The 21,940-nt window shown below is 44.8% G+C and overlaps 1 protein-coding gene across 7 annotated transcripts in view; it reads left to right on the plus strand.

The window, feature by feature from the left end:
* Ntrk3 (neurotrophic receptor tyrosine kinase 3) overlaps positions 1-21,940 on the plus strand; it is a 354,575-nt gene that overhangs the window by 205,412 nt on the left and 127,223 nt on the right. For all 7 annotated transcript variants that reach the window (XM_057756147.1, XM_057756143.1, XM_057756144.1 and 4 more), the window contains one exon: positions 2,769-2,957. In XM_057756147.1, coding sequence (XP_057612130.1) covers positions 2,769-2,957 — 189 coding nt within the window. The remainder of the gene's footprint in view (positions 1-2,768; positions 2,958-21,940) is intronic.

Raw genomic sequence — 21,940 nt, forward strand, 5'->3', positions numbered from 1 at the left:
TGAAGAGATTGTAGAGAAAATTTCCATACATTTTTCATTTTTTTCTCTCCTACTCATTCCTGGAGCTTCTTTTAATCTGTTGCTTCATCTTGGTATGAAAATTTACTTTTTCTTGCTTAGTTTTACCTCCTTCCTTTCAGTTTGATTTTCTTGGCTTCTCGAACTCATGACCTTAAAATGTGATAACTGACGTTCTCAGAGGTCCTTTTGTACCTTCGAATTGTTCACCCTTTTAATATTCTGCCCTTTTAATATTTTCATGTCATATTTACCTCCCTGAGACTATTGGGTTTTGTATTGGTTTTCTGAGTCTTCTTCATACATTGCCCCCTATTTCCTGTAGGCTCTGAGTGCTTGTTGCTTTCTTTGGTGCCGAAACTCTTCAAAGATGTCTGGTGGTCTTGCACACAGCCCTGTCTCTTTATATTTAGCAGCTGAGCTCTGGGAAGCTGAAAGGATCCTACACTGTGTGCAGAAGGTTGTCATGCACACTGTCAGCTTCGCTGTGAACGGATTCCAGGGTGGCTTCTCAGCAGTAAAAATGTCAACATCTGGAAGCCTACTTTCTGGCTTTCTCTTTGGAAGCATCTACTCACATCCAGTAGTCCTGGGGTGACTGGCTCTAGGGAAGTGGTAGGCACAAATGTGATGGTCCTAGAAATGGGAAGAAAGGGCTCAGCTTTGTGCTTCACCCAAACCTTTTCCTGTGTCCTTTGAATCAACTTCTGTAGGAATAAGTTGCTCCTCTTGTGGGGTAGGGACAAGGCGGTGGACCCAGGTGTCTTGTTGAGGCATGGGCCAACCTGCCATCTTCCCTATCCATCATACCATGCACTATATCCTTCATACCATGCACCATATCCATCATACCATGAGCTCTTCTGGACAGCCTGTGCTCTGTATGCATGGTCCCAACAGGTCACATGCCACTGGGGCTCTTTGGTTTTGCTCTGAGTCACTAACCTCCTTTGATGTGTTTTTCAACTCCCCAAATGTTGAAAGGTCTTGTTTATTCTCTTCTCTTTCTCCTAGTGGACTAATATTTCTTCAATTCTTTTGTATTTTGGCGAGGGTTTGGGTGGTGGCTAATACCAGGGCTTAGTGTTTCTCATTTCACTGCAAGTACCTACGGAAGTTTTCCCAATGAGTTTCCGAGGAAAGCGTTTTCAGGACCGCGCTCCTTTTTGCAAGACAGGTGATTACTCTGGGCATTTGGGCCACCACTTATTGCCACTTTTGCACACGGTCCCTAGACACCATCAGCCATTTGTCACGGGCTGAAATAAGCCTGCCCGTGCTGACGGAGTGGAATCCAGGGCCCGCCGTTTGCATTTACCAGTCTTCCATTTAGTTCTGCCTCATTGGCGCTTCACCTCACTGTTTGATGGGAAATATTCTCTCCATAAACTTCAGTAAGTTGTAATGGATTTCTGCAGTGGAAATATTGTTCAAGCTGCAAAACCAAATCACAGCAGGCACTTTGTCTGGGGACCCTGTGTCTAGCAAAGCAGCCATTTAAAACACCAGTCGTAGGAAGCCCACAGACAGTCACAGCTAATTCCTTTTACAGGAGTTTTATTTGTATGCATGGGAGGAATATACCACTAAACACAATCATTGTTCTGCGAAGACGGCAGCATTAATTATCGCTGTCCTTTGTGCCTTCGAGTCACCTTACTCACTGGGTTTTGTCTGAGGATCAGAAAATGGGGAGAATGGAATTGGCAAAGATGTTATTGCTATGCTTTGTGGACGTTGGGACAATGTGGTATTTCAAGAGTAGGACAGCTAGTCCTGCTACCACCAGGGATCTAGTCTAATTACTGTCCCTTGTAAAACATGGCTTGGGTGAGGCTCAAGGCCACACTGGGAGTGATGAAGGCTATGGTAGAGTCCAGTGGAAGCCATGTCATACCCCTCTGGAAATTTGGTGACAAAGCTAAAGGTCATGGGACCTCCATTTTCACAATCACAGGTTCTGGGTCATGGCTGTATACCAAAACACATGGAGAATATTGATAATGCCCAGGTATACCCCAGACTATATATATGCATATATACATATATATGCATTTGTGTGCATATCTGTGTGTGTATGTGTATGTAGGTGAAAGGTTGACCTTGGGCTCTTCTTCAATTACTTTCTACCTTATTTTCTTTAAACATGGTTTCTTACTATAGCTGGAGCTCTACAGATAGATATAAGCATCTTCTTTGTTCTGCCTACCCAGTCCTGGGACGACAAATGCGTGCCACTATATCTGGTGTTTTAGGTGGCAATTGGGGACATCACTCGGATCCTCATGCTTGAGAGGCAAGGACTTTGCCAGCTGAGGCTCTCCCTGGCTCTTCAATAGCAGCAACTTTCATGCCCCAAATGGAGGAGGGGTGAAGGGAAACAAATGCCTCTAGGTTCTGCTTCTAAGTCTTGTTACTGCTGCATAAACAAAGAAACATGAGATTTATTATTTTCAGCTAATTTGGGTTTGGGGAGAAATCAAAAATGATTTATGTAGTAGTTATTTCAATTCTTTTTTTTTTTTTTTTGTTTTGGAACCATTCCTATGGTTGAGAGTCAACTATTTTCAAGGAAGAGAATTTGGTTGGAGTTGTCTAAGGTCAGAGGTCAGGGAACTTGGGCAATGCTGATCGAATGGACTGGATCCTTCTGAAGGAGATAGGGATAAAGCAGTGAATGTTCTGAGGGCAGGGCTAGTTTTGAATAGATGTGACCTCACCAGGTCCTTTGTCTCTCATGGTTTGTGCAGGTCCCGTGGCTGTCATCAGTGGTGAGGAGGACTCAGCCAGCCCACTGCACCACATCAACCATGGCATCACCACACCTTCATCGCTGGACGCTGGGCCCGACACAGTGGTCATTGGCATGACCCGCATCCCAGTCATTGAGAACCCCCAGTACTTCCGTCAGGGACACAATTGCCACAAGCCAGATACATGTAAGTAGTAGGATTGGATGGTGTCCCTTATTTTGTAGGGGGTGGTATGGAATCAAACCAGGTCGCTGGGGTTCTGGAACCTTCTAGGGTAGCCTCCCACTTTCTAGGAGACCCTCCCTCTTTGTCTCTAAGCACAGAGAATAGCCTGGACAAGGAGATGCCAGTGGACAGAGTCCCCGAGGAAGGGAGGGCCACAGATCTAAATCTCATTCCCTCTTTTACTCACCTAGCTCAGCATAGCCCTGAGTAGGAAGAGGTACTTCTGTAAGGGCTCATAAAGGAGGTTAGTCTCCTCTGCAGATCCCACCTAGATGCTAGAACATGGGACTTGGCTCTGTCTGCACAGCCGCTTCTGAGGTCATCAGAAGCTCCACCCAGGCCTCCACAGGAGAGAAAAGGAATGAAGGGCAGTGAGTACATTTGAATAGAGATGTGTCTCTGGCTTCCCAGCCCAGCTCCATAATGTGCACTCCCCGGAAACATTCCAGCTCTAGGCACCTCCCTGCTTCCTCCCAGATAGGACACCTATTTCCTCCCTGTCTCACTCCTGTTGATTGCAGCCACTCTCTTAGTATTTCCCCTGAGCCCTGCTAGGTTCCCTCTCAGCTCCTGAAATCTGGGGTGGCTTGTCCCTCCAGCCAACAGTGTTCCCCTTCCCGCACCCCCAGGCTCAATGGATCCAGAGATATAAATGCACAGCGTCGCCTTCACACTGCTGATGCCTTCTAGGGAATAAGCTACTTCTAAGGAGAGTGCGGAGATGCCCATAGGGAGCAGGGACAAAGCAAGGGGTCAGAGTAACCAGTTAGGGAATGGCCTCACCATCCAGACAGAATCCCAAAGGCTGTGAGAGCCCCATCCAGTCCGCAAGAGTCCCAGCAGTGGGTTCTTTTCATGGCTCAACCAATCTGGGAGAGGCCTAGGAAAAGGTGTGTTCTGATCTTGCTCCTCCCCTGGTGTGAGCACTCTATACTTGGGTCACACTCTTCAAAGTTCCTAACTCTTGCCGCTCCTGCTGGGGCTTCCAGCAGCAGAGTAGGTCTTGGGTCATCCCATCAGCCTTTGCTTCCATTTCTCTGTCTCTGAGATTTTTTCAGTAAGCGTTACCACAGTGGTAAGGGTTGGGCTAGTACCAACCAGCTCAGACCATCATTTGCCTCTGTATGTAGAATCTGCACCAGTGGTTTTCAGAGGAAGCTTCCTGTGAGTGTCATCCAAGGAATACCTGGGTTCTAGATCAAGGTTGGCCATAGGGGAAAGATGAGGTTTCAGATCTATAGCATGAACTGTGCAAAGAACAGCCCAACTGCTAAGTGCTTGTCTGTGGTCAGACTTGTCACCTGGCTGGGGTAGCTAGGAAGGACACTCTTCTGCAGTGTTCTTTGGCCATTGCTGTTTTGAACATAAATGTTTTTCTTGTTATTTGTGGTAGTTCTTTTCCATAAAGTCCCTTTGGATGATAAGTTAGAAAACCCCGAAGCCTTGCTTCTAGAGAAAATACAGTGGTAGGTTTCTGTGAGCCTTTGCTTGCAGTCAATATTTTATCAACTAACCGGTACATGTGGTATGTGTGATTCTGTTAGAAAAAAACACCTTAGTTAACATGCATGACTGACTCATTCACACATGGCTCAACTAACAACTGATCAACACCCATCTTGTACACATACTTTTCTATAAGACTTATAACCACTTTCTTGTGTTTGGGATCATGGGATGGTATTTCAGAGCTATGATTGGAAGTCATGTTAGATCAAAATTATCAACAAAAGCACCAAATTTAAAAAAAAAATAAAGTGGTCTAGAATAGACCACTCAAAGAGTACAGTTATTTATGTATGGAAATTGGAACAATAATTTAAAAATATGTTGCATTAATAAATCTAAGCAATTCTTATGCCAATTAAAAGTGGACATACACTTGTATTCATAGACACACAAATATTGCCCTCTTCAGCCTCTACTGGAAATGTTCATGTAAAGGCACTGGTTTCTGAAGTGCAAAATGACCAGGCAAACTCTCAAGTACAGCATCTTAGCAGATGCGCATCACTGCATGCTCTTAGCAGATGCTCTGGGCTCTTGGTACAGAGTCTCTCATCCTAGGGTCTATGTGTCCTTTGGAACTTTGGGTGCCATGCCATCTGCACACTACAAGACAAAGGTGAATATGTCATGTGGAAGAAAGGCAAGTTTCTTTTGAGACATCAGGATCTTAGTCCCATGGGAACTCACGAGCTGTGGAGAAAGTTCTGGGACTAGATGCATGTACTTGGATGTCAGGAAAAATCTCGCAGCCAAGGAGCCACCACACCAGGAGATCTGGAGCATGCAGAGCCTTCCTTGTGGAGATCGGGCTGGTGTGTGAGCCAACACAGCCATCTAGGGAGTCATGCTGCTTCTGTGTAAGCAAGCAGAGGTTAGTGGGGATTTGGGTTTATTGGCAGAGACTAGAAGTTGGAGGGGACAGAGAAAACCTTATCACAGGAAAGTCACAGGTTGACTCCAATGGTCCAAGCCCTTTGCCAGTAGGAAAAGCATCTTTTTCATGCAGCAGTTCATTTCGACAGTGGGCAACTAGTTAGTTTCGGGGAAACACACATAACACAATAAGTACTTTGCAGGAGCATTGTATTTGGCCAATTTTCCTGTGGCTCACACAAGCGGGGACAGGATGGCTGAGAAACAGTAGGGTCTCTCTTTCCCAAGGTTTCAAGGAAACTAACTCGATGACACAGCCCTACATACAGTGAGATGGTACCCTCTCTGTTAAAGCCACATGTGCGTTGACACATCAGCAGACAGGAACGTCTACAGTGCTGTATGTAAGATTGGGATCATACCTTTTGAAGGTGGGAAGCAGGGGATTAAGAGAGCAAATTATTCATATGGAGGATCCCCGGGCTTCCTCCACCAATTACCTCCCTTGTTCCATTTTAACACGTGTCATTTGGGGAGAGGTTATAAGGACTTAAGAGCTTCCTAAATTTGCAGGTTTTACTCCCCCGTCTCTCTAGCAATGGGTTAAGCGTGAAATGTTTCTTTCCCCTTTATTCTTGTGTTTACCATAAGACATGGGACCTTTCTGACCAGAATGATTAGGATGCTGGTTGGCTCCTTGCTTCTTACTTCCTATCTGTCTCTAATCTGGTCCACAGCATTTTTCATCACATGTCAGCCTGCAAGGATATTTAAAGATCACCTGGTACCCACCCCTTATCAGATGCTTGCATCCCCTCGCTTCTGTTCCCGCAAATGCTCTGCATTTGACATTGTCTTCATTCTGAATTGATTCAGCCTTTCGGGGATTTCAAAAGACCTGAATAAAGATGCACCTACCTGGTCCTGTGTACCCAGCCTGAGCCTAATAAGCTCGCTGTTATTTGTGTAAACATTCCCTGATTCTCAAAAGCACTAGGAAATGGATATAGCCCTCCTTGTCACAGAGCTGAGGGTCTTGGGCTATATCTTACAGACTGAGACAGAATCGATCCTGTCCAAATGGATCACCAGGGAGATGGTGACTTGTGCATAGCAACACTGGGCCCTGGGTGACCTTTGTGATCCTTGTGGGCTGTAGTAAACTCATTCCTTGGAAGATCTGGGCTTGCTGTTATCTTCAGAGTCAGGCTTCTGATCTGTCCCAGAGGCTGGAGAGAAGACATTCTGGTTGTCTCTGAAGGCGTGGGCTCTCTGTTTATCCCTTTTCTTAGAACCTAACCTCTGTTGAGGAAATAGGCTCTTTGGGGAGAAAAGTCTGCTTTCGTCTTCTTCATCCCTTTGGTCTTCAGGTGTCTGTGTCTACCTTTGTTTCCAAGTAGTGTTCCTGCTTTCCCAGGGTCAGCATCTCACATCCAGCAAACAGGAATGTATTTTCATGCCTGGAGTCTTCTACTTCCTCCTCCAAGACTGTGTTTGTCTGTTTCTTCTTCTCACCATGACCTTTTGTTGGGCCATGACGGAGCTGCATGTCCACTTCTTAAGCTGCATCCTCAGGATATTCCCCCCTTTCCTTCTTTGATTTGTTTGCATGGCTTGACCAGGCTCCAATGCCTCTCTTCTTAGCATCTGGGCACCATGCTAGGAAGATTTTTTAGCTTCTCCATCACACACACATGTAGGAAGAGTTAGTGCCCGGTATTCTTCTAGACTCCTGAAAAATGGAGGGAGATGATATTTATTGTTGTTACCCTCTCAGATTTACTGCCAACCATAGCAAATTCCTAAGATCCCCTGCTTCCTAGAACCCTTCCCTGCTCTGTGCCTTGTACATTCTGCCTTGTTGTTGCTTTTGAGCCGTTATCCTTTCTTTCCAAACTGGCAATCATTGTCTCCTAACTGCTACCATAGTGTCGTTCCTGTTTGGAAATAACGTACCTCCTTCTCTGTGTAGCATTTCCCCATGTCATTTTCTTCCTTAATATACAATGCTATCATGGTGCTTCAATTCCAGCCTCTTGCAAATCCCTCCAAGACTCACACTGTCCTGACTCTTCCTTCCTTGCTTCTTTCTAACCCTCGGCTTGCAGGCAACACCATGTACCAGTCTTGAAAGATTTTAAATCCGTTTCCAAGTTACCCTCTTACCTCTCAAATCAATGTTTCCCAACCACGGATTCGCATTCTTCCCAGTGGGAGCACTCCTAATTGTCCCACCCATGCCTGTGCTCATACTATGTGTGTGCGAACATGTGTTCATGTGCGTGCATGTATGTAGGGGACAACTTTAGGAATCACTCCTCAGACTCCACCTATGTTTATTGAGACAGGGTCTCTCTGTGACTTGACATGGGCCAAGTATAGCTAAATTGACTGTCCAATAGGTCCTGGGGACCGACTTAGCTCTGTGTCCTCAGCACTGCATTTAATTCTTCAGTTTCTAGCGAACACACAACATAACACTAAGGTCAAAGAAGAAACTAAATAACATTTGTCAGATGATGCTATAGTTTAGATCCTGAATGTTCCCCAAGGCTCATGTGTTGGAGACTTGGTGCTCAGGGAGATACTCTTGGGAGGCGGGAGAAACATTAAGAATCAGATTTTAGTGGAACTTCTAGGATATTGGGGCTATGCCCTCAAAAAGTATTGAGTAGCAGTCTTCCCTCACTTTCTTAACCTTCCTGGGCATGAGGTGAGTGATTTTTGGCTACAGCGTATGCTCTCTACTGTTGTCACCCAAAGCCTGGCCAGAACCCCAAAATTCAATAGGTCCAACTTGTCCCAAACTCGGTTCTTTTCTTTACAGAAGTTGTTGATCTTAGGTGTTTCTTGTAGTCATGGGAAATTGATTAACACGGAAAGCTCATGATCTAAGCTCTTTAGCAAGGTTGCTGATCTGTAACCTGAGCATTTTTGGATCAAGCACTGAGCTGGTGTTTGGTGTGTGTTATCTGAAGTGATCAGTAACTAGCTTTCCAAGGAAAGCCTGGTATCCCATTTTACAGATAAAGCAACTGACACTATAGGCTTTGATGGTTTGTTCTAGATCACACGCAGTTACCAAATTTGAGTCTGAGATAATGCAATCAACAACCACAACAGACAAGAACCAGGGAACCCATCACCTAGCTTTTTCCTTGAAATCGATACCCAGGATTCTAGGTACCCTCCAGTACCCATACCTCTTGAACTTAGGGAGCTAGCTTATTGAAGAATAAGGTCAGTTTCTGTGTAGGTGTTCAAGGTTGACCAAGGTCCGTATAGTCACAAGGCTGTGCCTGCATCTGTCTGACACTTTTAACCTCAAGATCCCAAGGGACCATAGTTGCCTTCAGGTAAGGTAGTAGCTACGCCTGGATTTAAATTATTTTGTTCTTCATAGAATAGGTTTAGGTTTACATAAAACTTGAGCTGAAAGTAGAGTGCCTACAGCACCCCATTTGCTCCCCATCCTCACAGCAATGTGCTGTATTATTAAAGTTGATACAATGTGGTTCATTTGCGGTCAGCAATAGCACTGTGGTAATATTGAGGGGTTTTAGTTAAAGTTAGTTAAATTGTTAGTTAAAGTCCACAGTTTTCAGGAGGGTTGTCTCTTGGTGTTTGGCAGTTCAGTGTTCTGCTCTAAAATCCTCTATCGTTCACACTCCTACCCTAAGCAGCCACTGATGTCTTTATTATTCCCCTTGTTGCGGCATGCCTTTTCTGCTTGCCCTATAGTTGGAGTCACAGTGAAGCTAGTCTTCCAGCTTGGCTTCATTCACTTAGCAGTGAGCCCTGAAAGTTCTACCATGTGCTTCAGTGGCGTGATAGCTTACTTCTTTCATTGCTGAGGAATTTTACATCTTCTGGTTGTGTTAGATTTTGTCACTCATTGACTGAAAGGACACTGCATTGTTTTGTTAGAGCTTGGTAGCACAGCATCCCAGACAAGCTCACTTCATACAGCATCAGTGTATTGACACAGTCTGAAATCAAGATGCCGGTAGGGCGTTGCTTTTTCTGAAATCTGTGGTGACGCTCTGGGGCCTGGTGAGACAACCAGCTTCTTGACTGTTTCTCAGATTGCAGGTGAATCAAGCCATTTATCTTCATGTGACTTCTAACAAGGACAGCAGGCATATTAAATTAGGGGCCCACTCTACCCCAGTGTGATCATTTAAAATAATTATATCTGCATCCCTATTTCCAAATGAGCTCACATTCTAAGGTAACAGGAATTAAGGCTTTAGGATAATTTATTCTAAAGTAAACAATAGACAGCTTCATTGTTTGTGGCTTCCTATTTGGGACAATAAAGCCATAAACATTCAGGTACAGGTTTATGTGTGGACATGGGTTTTGAATTTATGTGTATAAATAACTAGGAGTAAATTCTGAATCATATGCTAAGGACATGTAGCCTCCTAGAATGCAGTCAGACTGTTTTACAAAGTAGAGGCAGCTAGGTAGGTAGTTTTAGGTTCCCATTGGATTTGTCTCTGCTGATCATCTCCTGCCCAGATCCTTTGTGGGTGTGCATACCTCTTCTTTGCCTTCTTTCTGAAGTGTGCTCTACTCCGAATTATCCCAGCAGTAGATGCTAACATAGTTCGTGTGGATGTTTATGCAGATTAGTGCATGACGCTTCCATCTGGTCATTGGTCAATGGCCAGTTGGGTGGGCTCATGTCAGAACTGGCCCCTTCCTTTCCCATTGTGTTCATGCTTTCAGTGAATGCCAACAGAGTTTGGTGGGTCCTTCCTTGTGGGCCAGTCTCAAGCTCCTGACTAACCCTTCTCTTTCAGGTGCCCACTTTCTTTCCTCCTTTGCTTCTGCTGTCTTGTCAATGTCTTCATTTTCTCTGTGTGTCACTTTCAAACTGGCCCCCATCCCAATTCCAGTTTTTCTTGTGAGTCTCTCTGCACGGAAGGACAGGCACGCAGTTAACCGTGATCCCCTCCTGGTTGACCGTTCTCATGTTCGTGTTCGTTCCCTGTATCCATCACTGGCGACCTGCAAGCTCTCAATCTGAGGTCTTCATTGTCCTACCCTCTCATGAGATTGCTAAAGTCCTTTTTCCTTTTGTTTCCCTGCTCAGTCTCCAGACTGGTCTCACATTAAGTGCAGAAGTTGGTGCTACAATCTAAATCCTACCCTTCTTCATTTCTCTTCTGATATGTGTGTGTGTGTGTGTGTGTGTGTGTGTGTATGCACTTGTTTGAGGGCCTAAGCCCTCCTCATTTTCCCCAGGACAACTTCAATATACACTCCCACCTATGGACTTTCCACACAAGCCAATAGGGCCAAAGAGGCTCAGCCTGCAGCCTTTATGGGGGTGAGTAAGTGGCTTGTCTCCTCCTTTGCTTCTGGGATGATTAGTCACAGAGCTTGCCTTTTCCGGAAGAGGAACTGCCGGGGCTGGTTTCCCAGCTGCAGAGAGCAGCTCAGAGCCTGTGTGTGCAATGCAGTATTAATAGTGCATCTGCATGATATAGATTTCTGTCAACCTCTGTACTAACAAACATCGCTTAGCTCCGGGTAATGATGGGTGTTTATTCCCCAGCCACTTAGCTCAGCATCATGAACTTGCACATGAAATATGGAAAATGGGCTTCTTTTTTTTTTTTTTTTCTGGGAGGAGCAGGCCCCTCTTAGAGCCAGCCTCAGAGGCCACAGCAGCAGCGGCTGCTCTCGAGGCAGAGCATACCTTCCTAGCCTTTTCTCTTTTGCAGAATCTCATGCTGGCCTTACTACTGGCAAGGAGAGGATCTAGTTATACAGGGCTGATCTGGGAGCTCCCTGAAGTACGCAGCTGAGAAAGGAAGGTTACCATACAGGAGGTGCTGCCTGTGGTTGATGGGGGAGGCGACATTGGCAAGAGGTGACATGACAGAGGGAGAGACAGATGTGGAGGTGTGGGGTTCTGATGTTCTCCTCCTCTCTTATGCTGGTTGATCTTGACAACCACCCTTAGGGGAACCATGGGTTGGATCTCGATGAAAGCAACAGTGACATTTAGCTGTTAGATTCTGTCATTGGTTGGACATTCCTAGGCCCAGATTTCCAGGCAGTGGTTCATGGAACATTTAAAATGAATATAAGCTAGGATTGTTCACCTCTGATTTGGTATTTTCATGTCTAGTTAAGATACTCAGTAGATCTCTGTGAATCCTGCGATGCTAGGTTTGGTAAATCCAGGCCCCCCCCCCGTTTTGGAAGATCTGGAAAGTGGGAGTAAGGGGAGTTAAATCCTGTGTCTACAAGCTCACATTCACATACATGCACACATTTGTCCTGAGACTCTCAAGCCCTAGGGAAAAACTGTAGCTGGACACAAATTCCTTCATCTCCCAGGTATGGTATTATAGCGCAACCCTGCTATTTTATCATAACCCCCAGCCCCAAGATGTGAAATTAAATAACTTCACTTTCCCCAAATGATTTGAAAACCCTAAATATACCTGAGCATGCCCTTCAAAATTTTAACTATCTGGCACAAAGAGATTGACTCACATTCATCTCCTTGGGTCAGGGCAACCTGCTTTCCTCTTGATAACCATGACCTCGTCTGTCCTGTACTTCACGGTCATAATCACATACTTAAAGTTAGAAATGGCATGCAGTCATGCTAATTAAGTAATTAGGTACAATTATCCTCACTGTAAATACACAGTAATTGGATAAAAAAAATGTACTTGGGGGATGAGGATGTACTTCAGGGTTGTGGATGAACAATGGTAAAGTTCCTAACCATCCTGGAGAGATCTCATCTCATGGTGCAACGTGAGCCTTCCGGGAGCTGTCCCCAGTAGGGGCAAGTGAGTCGGCTGTGAATTGGGTCTTCTTTTTCCTTTCTAGATGCCTAACTGCAGAAGGACTACCTGTCTTCCTCGTGTGTTCTGGCCTGGGCCTTGTCTTCAGGGAGAGGGAAGTTAACTCTTTTCCAGCTCAGAGTTTCTCAGTGATAGGTTTACTTTTCTTCTTAACTAATTTCAGATACAGGGTCTGTATTGGGATGCTTATTACTATTATTATTATTATTATTAATTACTCTTGTATGCAAATATGCATGTAGATGACAGAGGTGGTTATTAACCTTTTTCCTCTCTCATGCTCCCTCCCAAACACAAGAGGAAAAAAAGATGAACCATTTTTAAAAGCAATGAAAATAATAAAAAAGCAAAGTTAATCTACTCTTTAAAAGAGCAGGAAGCATCTCTTTTTGCTTTCCTGGGTTCTGTAGTTGTTACAGGATAAATACTTGCACCTAAAGGTTTGGAACTAGGAGTCTCAGACAAGAGAGATGGTGATGTTTGTGTTTATGGGTCTGGGATACAATGATCAGTATGATCGTTTCTAGCTCCATCTATTTACCTGCAAATTTTATGATTTCATCCCGGATGAGTTGGGAAGTCTGAACTCCTAGTTATGATGAGCAGTAATGATGTTCATGGTGTTCAGCTTTATTATAGCCGTCATCAAAGTGCCCATCTCACATGGCCAGATGATGTAGAAGGGGAAATGCGTGCTCAAGTGTGTTCATCAGTTTTTTTTTTTTTTGTTTTTGTTTTTTTTTTTTAGAAATATTTTTACTTTTAAAAAACTGGAAAAGCAAAAGAAGTTGCACTCAACCTCGAGGACAGCAGGGCCTCCATCTTTAATTGTGGTCATTATCAGAATTCTCTTTTCATAAGACCTGTGGAAAATAATTATTATTTCCACTATTTCTACTACCTGTGAGGGAACACACATCATCTAAATGGGAGCATGGGAAATGGACCAGGCAGGCCAGAATGCTCTTGTTCACCTCACCCTCTATTCCTGGTGCTCAACAGCTACGAACCAAGGATCTATTCTCTCCTTGGCCAGGAAGCCATGAATCCAGCTGTCCTTGTGTCTTTTTCCAACTTCCTTTAGTTTAGTATTCCAAAAATATGTAGAGAGGGATGCTAACAGATATTGCCTCTGTGACTCCCTAAATTCCATGCTCTAATAAGTGTGTGTGTGTGTGTGTGTGTGTGTGTGTGTGTGTATATATATATATATATAAATTTTATTGTGAGATTCTTAAGTTCTGAGCACTACAGTTATTTGAACATTACACGAAGGACACTGGCCTGGGCGAAATGACACACACCTGTAATCTGGTCCTTGGGAAGTTGAGGCAAAAGGATAGAGATTTGATGACATCTTGACTCAGAAAACAAACAAAAATAACCTTGGGTCTCTAGTCTTCCTAAACCTATGACCCCATAGATGTTGAGTGGGAGCTTTTCCTGTCACTGACCCGGTGAATAATAGCGTGCGGCGAGCTGGATTCTGACCATCCTGGGACTCAGTGTCTCATTGTTGCCTTCGTTGGATGATGTGGCACACTCTGAAAGTGCCTAGATGGGCCTGACCCCTTTTGGTCCAGATAGTCTCACGCTTCTTCTTAAGCTTCTGGGAGGGACAGGAAGAGGCTGCATTCAGTGGAACTAACTAGAGTTAGGATGCAGCACTCTTTTTAAGAGTGGGGTCAGGAGTCATTTCCTGTTCTGTGTCAGGAGCTTCTACAGACACTCCTGACACAGCTTGACCCCCAAAGCAGGAGACATTAGTCATAGCCAGATTTTCACCGTGTTCCTCATTTCTGGGCAGATCTGACATTTCAAGTGGGAATCCCCAAGGAGAAGGGCAACCCCAAAGTGCAGGTACATTCAGGACCACTTTTTGCAGACCACTATGTGGAAGGTAGAAACACATGTTCCTTCCTGGAAAGAATATGATGATAGTCTTGGCATGGAGTGGCCAGGTCCAGCTCTTGCAGTTGAAAGAGTAGACTATACCATTGGCCATGGTGGGCCTTTATTCATCAGAATAGAAAGTGATGTGAATGTGGGCTGCCTTAGGCTGCCTAGGCAACCATTACTGGAGTGAGGCCATGATATAGACCTATTTAAGTTTTAGGGAAGAAAGGGTGGTCCCTGTGGTCAGTACCATATGAGATAACCTTCTCTGAGAACTGGAAAATCCTCTGTCAACTTCATATTGTCACTGCATATGTGATTATCCTTGCTTACAGTCATCGTTGCAAGTTTTACTAGCAATGTCTTCTTTTCCCCAGGTTGATGCTCCCCCAAATGTTATGGCTTTAGAGTTTATAGTTAGTTTAAAAAAGTCAAGAATCCTTGTTTGCCCTCCCCTCTATCTACTTTCAGCAAATCTAAGAAGCAGTGTTCTGCCACCCAGATCCATAGCCACGGAGAAAAGACTCAGGAGTCAGGTCTAAAAGACATCAGTCTTTACGGCTAAGAGATGTCAGTCGTTGGGGCATGATTGATATAGGTGGGCATATAGCTCTGGCCAGTTGGTCTTCAGGTTAATTGGAACCGGAAAGCTGTGGGCTTCACTGGAGAGCACAGGGAATTTCAGGAAGGATTCTTCTGTTCTCGTAAGTCTTCATTCTTTTCTCCCCTTTGGTGTTACTTCCTGGAAGCTCACCTCTCCCATACGCATGTGTGATACTGCCTCTGTACACTGAACTAAGGTCTCCTGTACCTGTGCCAACACAGGAGCTTCTAGATCAGGGTTTAATGCCCATGACTCTATGTTCAGATGTATGTAGCCCAAGTTTGTTCATATTGTGCACATGCCTCATGTTTTGAACATCAGATTATATTGGTTAAGATCTTTCTATCTAAGTAATATACAATTCTTCACCACTGGGCATAGATATAAAGCATCTGATAATTATTTAGATCAATTAAATAATTAAGAAATATTCCAAGTTGGACTTTAGCTCTGTTTTATTGGGATTCTTTTTCCTGTACCTCTGTTTGTTTTGATGCCAATGCCCCTCGTGGTTTGAGACTGGGGCACTTTTTCTTTCCTGTCTTTGGGAAGAATTATGTCACATATTTATTCTAAAGCCGATCATTCCTAAGCAGAATGGAATTACCGCAAGCACTTTAGGGTCCTTCAGAGTCTCTCTGAGTCTGGGAGTGGAAGTCATTTCCCCTGAGGTGTATGCCCCTGTGAAGGGAAGTGAACACCTCCACAAAATCAAGACTCTGCCAGGAGAAGATGAAAGTAACCGTTAGAGATGACTGTAGGTCCCCAGAGGCCTCAATGAGTAAAACGTGTGCTCGCCCACATGCAAACCATGCTGATTCTGCCCCTTTGCTTCTCGGAGCAAGCAGGAACCCTCTGAGAAACAGGTGGCAGAAAGAAAGGAACACTGACCCTATGAAAACCTTATTCTGTGTAGTTAGTTGTCCTTTTAGAGAGCTCAAACTGCTCAGTTGTGGTTGCTGTTGTCACTGTGTGGGACTGGTGGACTGTGTTCATTTTAGGGCATGTTTATGTACCCAGGCAAGGAAGAATGTCTATACCTGAGTTTAATCGGACCAGTTTGTGATTTTTTTTTTCTGGGAGCTATTTTGGGTCCAGTTTCTGGACAGTCGGTGGGAGTGAGGGGCCAGGGCAGAGTGGGTCAGAAAGGAAGCGATGAAGAGCAGAGAAGTAAATTCAATAGACTGAAATCCAACTGAGGGACTGGCTTCGAATGTGGAAGTTCATTGCCTCCATAGTATGGTCTACCACAGACAGTGCTTCCTGCTGGCTGGGGAATGACAATCTAATGTAATGAAGTAGCCGCAGTTTAATCCTTAGAAAATGTTATGAGGTAAGTACTCTGACTGTCCCCATTTCCCAGATGAGGTAACTGAGGCACAGGAAGTGACATGCTGTAGTCTCACAGGTAGAACACGGAAGAACTGTGGCATGCACCCTCTTTGTCTCTGTCTTGCCTTCTGCATTAAATTAGTCAGTAATGAAATGCCATGATCCCTACCTTGACAGGGAGGAAGGGATTCTCTAGGAACTCAAGAGTGTAGAGGGACTTGTTCAAGGGTACTCGGTGGTCAGATCCAAGGCTAGCCTGAGGGGTGTTGAAGCCTGCTTCTTCTAGCTCAGGCCCAATGGCTGACCTCCAGTTCACTTGTACCTCATCTTTGGGAGACTAAGTGTGTTCTTAGAGAAGTACAGATCACTGCTGTTTTGGGTAATGTTGTGCCCACTTGCAAGCAGCAGAAGTTAGTTCCCTTTTACTGTTTCTGGGCTCTTATGGGGCCCAAACACTGCCTTCACTGCCAACAACAGTCCGGGTTTGCAGATGCCTGCGAGGGAGGTGCGGGCTTCCTGGAAGGTGAGCAAGGTGAGCCCAGTTACAGATGGACAGTCAGGAGGCCGGAGAAGTTCTCAAGAGTTCCCAGATACACATTCTCTTCTTTCCTGCCCGAGTCTCCTCGGATCCCGTCTCTGGTGACTGTGTAGGTTAATTTGTTAACCAGACTGTGACCAGGCCTCTCCCTAGGCACAGCTTCTGTCCCCAGACCTAGAAATGCTGGTGTTACTGTAACTCTTCCTATGGGATTCTGCTGAGTCGGGAGGCCCAAATGCCACTAGTCATGAAGAAGTGTTGGGACTGAACTCCTAATGGCTCATTGATTGGTTGAATTATGCTCAGTGTAATTCTGAAAATAGATTTTAAATATGTGCTTGGGGATTTGTAGGGATTTGTTACCAAGGAGGTTTAACTCAGTCGTGACTGATTTGACAAAGACATCAACACCGGGCGAGAGCTTGTTGTTGGACCACAATGTTTGTCCCAATGAGTCCCTTCCCCAAAGCCACTACAGGGGTCAAAAGTGGGCGTGTAGGGCCCAGCGTAAAATGGTTCCCTCCCCTTGTGTACACCTTTTGACAATGATATTGAGAAGTTTCACATTGCTAACCACCCAAACCCTATGTGTGTGTGTGTGTGTGTGTTAGTATGGGTATGGATGTGCACGTGAGTGTGGAAGTCCGAAGGCCTCAAACATTGGTCTACACCTTGTTTGAGACAGGGTCTCTCTTATTCACTCTTTTATATGCCCAGCTAGCTGCCCAGGAATTCCAGCAATTCTGTCTGACTCTGATTACCAAGTAGGGCTGCAGAGGGGCTATAGAAAGTCGTGCTGCTGTGTCCAGTGTTTATGTGGCTCTGGAGATCCGAAAATTGCTAATCCGGGTTGAGCAGCAAGCATTCTACCCACTGAGCCATCTCCCCCGGCCCCTCCCCCTTACCGTTTTTTAAGGTGGAAATGAAAACACTGTACATTCTGGAATGTCCCTTTCATTCCTTCCCAAGTTAAGGACAGCAGAGGTGGCCCTTTTCCGAGTTCCAAGCTCTCACCTATCTGAAGCTGCCAATCACTGGGAGAAATATAGGGAAGGCTTCCGGGAGGCTTAGCCTGTTAGCCTCTGGGATAGTCAAACAGCACCCCACTTGGCAGAGTCCCTTGAACCAGACTGCCTGTTGGGGGAAGCACACCTCAAGAACTCCCACTCAGCAGCTGAACTTTGCTCTCTGTTTTTTTTTTGTTGTTGTTTGTTTGTTTTGTTTTTTTTTTTTTTTTGTCAATGCCAGGGTCATTTGGAGGTGACTGAAAAGTGGCTAGAAGCCCTTCTGTTAGGGGACAACCATCAGTGTGCCACACCCCGAGACCTCTGTTTCTACCCTCTGTGTCTAAATGGAGCGTATATACCTTCCCCTTCGGGTACAGGGTGGTTCCGAAACAAATGGGGACTGTCACACATGAGCCTTATGAGGAAAAGTGGAAGTTAGCGTGATTGCCCATTTCTAAGGGGAGCTTACACACTTCCATTTTAACCTCTGTCTGAGAGACTACAGCACCCTCCCCTAGGGCAATTTATACTCAGCCAGCCCTTAGAAAAAGCAGCATTGTTAGGGAAGGGAGGGAGTAAAAGCAAACCCTGGAAGAAAAACAAACAAACAAACAAATAGAAAACCAAAAAAAGAAATAAAATCTGAAAACCAGCCGTCTGCTTTAATAAAGAAATTACTGACATTCTGCATTATGAAACGTATTAATTTTTAATGGCTGAGAAAGGAGTTGATTTATAATGCATCCTTCCCGGCTACAGAGCCTGCCCCCAGCTAATAAATAAATGACAGATCTCTTGTATTAAAAGTATCCGTCATTTTACAGTGTTGGAATGTAAATGGTGAGAGGCAGTGAAGGAGAGACCCCAGGGAGGGGGCGTGCCCTGCTGCACCCAGCTGGAGAAGGCTCTGCCATGCAGCTTGACCTCCGCAACTAAGAGGAATGCATTCTCTCCTCTTGGTTGCAGCAGAGTGACCCAGATATACCTCCTTCCTAGTGTGGTCCAGGAGAAAGTTTGCACAATGGGGTGATGAACCATTTAGCAAAGTTTCACTGTGCAAGTGTGAATTCCCCTATGTTAAACAAAACTGTCAATGGCTTGTTCTCACACAATCCAACCAAGAGGCCTTAGGGGTTCCTCATCAGGTTCCTCAAATGTGGCTGAGAAGACTTCTTTAGCAATTTATCTGTAGTTGACAGTAATCTGTAACCCCCCAACCGTGGTTTTCCTCTCTGGGGGTTCTCGAGAAAACAAATAATCAAACAACACTCACAGTTTGTGTTTGGTTTTGAAAGGCTATATACTCGTTGTAAATATTGGAAGGGCATCAAATAAGTAAAAGGAAGGAAATGTGAGTTACACCAGACATTGCATCCAGGGATGAATGGTGTGTTGTGTTCCGGCCTTGTTTTCTTCACACGTACATACATGTAAGCAAATAGCACAAGTCAGACACGAACCATGTTTCGTATGCAAAGATGAGACCCTCTTCTGCATATGTTTTCGAAATCTAAATTTGTCAGTTAACAGCACTTCGCAGACTTTTATTTCCAGTCATTGAAAACAAGGCAGCTGGGCTGGGGAGGTCATAGCTAAAGCGCTTGCTTGCCTTCTACAGGAGAATACTTAGTGCTTAATGTTTATAAACCCAGACCATGGAGGTAGAGACAGGTATATCCCTGGGGCTCCCTGGCCAGCCAGTCTACCTTACTTGGTGAGTTCTACTAGGCCAGTGAGAAACTGTGACTCTCCAACCCCTCCCCCCAAAAAAAGAGAAAGAGAAGAAGACCTCAAAACCCAACAGTGTTGGACGGTACCTAAGGAGCAACTCCCAGGCTTATCCCCTGGCTTTCACATGTACACACATGTAGGTGTGTGTGAGCACACATGCACACCCCCCACACATGCAATACACACACACATATACAAACACACAAACGATGTGACCATTTTCAATGGCTATCTGCATGTGACTGGGCAGGATCTACATTGGAGTTATTGTGGGGCTGGCGGCAAGCCAGTGAAGACACGCCCTTTTGTTCTCTATGACAATGCCAGCTAAAACATAGCACATGTGAAAAATGAGGTCAAATGATGATTTCTGTGCAGAGCATCAATTATGGAGCAACTACTACGCCGTGGAGTCAGTGCAGGAGGCAGAGAGATAAACAGAGTCGGCTCTGCCCTAAGTGATGGAGTCCACACTCCAGCTGGAGAGACCATAAATAGTTCCTGAAGCCACACGCATAATGCAATGTGTGTCACAGAGACACACAACTGAGGGCTGAGTGTGCTTACAGAGCAAGAACTTGTTTAAGTTGGAGGAACAGAGGTGTGGGTGAAGGCTTCGTGGGGGACGAAGGATCGGAGTTAGAAGACTATGGGAGATTTGAACAGGTTGCACAGGAGGCACCTGCCAGGCGATGCCATCAGTCGCTGGAGGCAGAGCAGTGGGTGGTGTCAGCACTTTGGAGATGGAGGCTGGGAGGTCAGGGTGACTCCAGAGCATCCTCTGGTATAGATGGAGTCTGGAGATGTATGGAATCATATTATTAAATAATTAGGAGTACTTAAAGAGCTCAGACCTGTATCTACCATAGTGCCTGTTAGTGATCTCTTAAAAGTAGGTTATGACCTGAGAAGAGAGAAAAAAAAAAGGAGCATTCCTTAAGATATATATAGAACAGCTATACTTCCAGCACTCAGAAGACTGAAAAAGAAGGGTTGTGAGTTCAAGACTATCCTGGGTTCCTTATCAAGATACTATCTCAGAAAGAAAAAAAATGTAAAAAAAAAAATACAAAGATCAAGCTAAGTAGGTTATTCAGAGGCTTTGAAGCAGAGAAGGAAGACCCCTGCTCCAAGGAGGAATGAGATGAAATCCCCTCTGGATATACTTTCATCATAGAGATAGTACTTAGAAAATGAGACTTAGCAATCTCTGCTAGCAGGTCCGACTCCTGATTTATTTATATTGCCTTCAGAGCCTTATAAAAATGGAAGTTTGCCTAGATTTTGAAACTAGCATTTCTGTCTGTTCACGCAGAAATTTATTCCTTCATTTGTTGTGCACAGCTCTAAACACAGATAGATCAGGGCAGTGGGCTTTTGAAAAACAGAAAATAAAAAACCCCTGAGCTGGAAAGGCAAGGCTCAAGGACCACGCTGCAGCACAAAGCCTGCTGTCTTGTCGCGGGAGCAGGAAGCAAGGCGGAGTCCCAGAAGCTGCTCCTCTTCCAGCTCTTGAGGAGTCTGTACTGCCCTGGTGTTGAGAAGTCACCAGGAAAGATCAGGTCCTATCTGGTCTCAGTGTTATAACCAGTCACTTATATCAGGAATATGATCCTCACTTGTGTTTTTTTTTTTTTTTTGCGTTCAAACCTTGGACCAAAAATTCTTCTAGCAATAGGATTTAGCTAAGAGACATTTTCATTCCTGCTTTTCCGTGCCATGCTCTTCCACTGAAGTTCCTTGTATAACACAGAAGTTTTTCTTAGATGTGGAAAAAAAAAAACCACACAAGATCTCCATAGACAAGGAAACAGAGGAGCACATAGCTTAATGGCATTAACCCACATACATGTTTGGAGGAAGAGACAAATATAGGCTTGGAGGCTCTTGTCTCTCGACATTTTTCATGTCTCCTGAACCTGCAAGTGGAAATACAATCTTTTCATCCCCCCCTAAAGAAGCTGATTTTTGGCTGGGCCATTTAATAAGCAATGTCTGACGAAAGTGAACTGTCTGGCTAAGGTGAAGTAATTGCTGCAAAAATTGGTTTTAGAGTCTTTCGGGAATTCTGCAGTTGAACTTGACCAAGTACAGTTTGTTCCAACACTTCGACAAATGTTAAGGTCCTCAAATAACTCTTTCTGTTTGGAGCTAAAACAACCAAGATGTCACAGGATTGATAGTTGATGGACAGCACTCAGGGACACTTCCTGCATTGCATTGTTTTGGAGAAAATTGATTGACCGTGTATAACCAAGAATATGGCTTCTACTCATGGCTTATTAATCAACTCTCCTGGGTGGGTGGTTCATTCCATGCAGGTCCCTGTGCTGGGAAAGGTTTTCATTCCACACCTTGGCTGCCTAATCAGGCCTGACACTGTCAGTGACTGTAAGCTATCCACTATGGAATTGTGAAGACTCCGAGACAATGCTTCTAGAAGTCTGGTCCCCAGACCGGAAACATCAGTACCACCTCAGATCTTGTTAGGAATGCGGGGTCTCAGAATTTGCTTCAGACTTCTGAATCTAAACCCCTGGACAGTGGGCTGCACAATGTGTTTTAATGAGCCATCCCACCTTGGGATTTGCGTGTGTCAACAAAAGAGAGGCTCTTTC

Source organism: Chionomys nivalis, chromosome 23 (assembly GCF_950005125.1).
Source record: "Chionomys nivalis chromosome 23, mChiNiv1.1, whole genome shotgun sequence".
NCBI lineage: Eukaryota > Metazoa > Chordata > Mammalia > Rodentia > Cricetidae > Chionomys > Chionomys nivalis.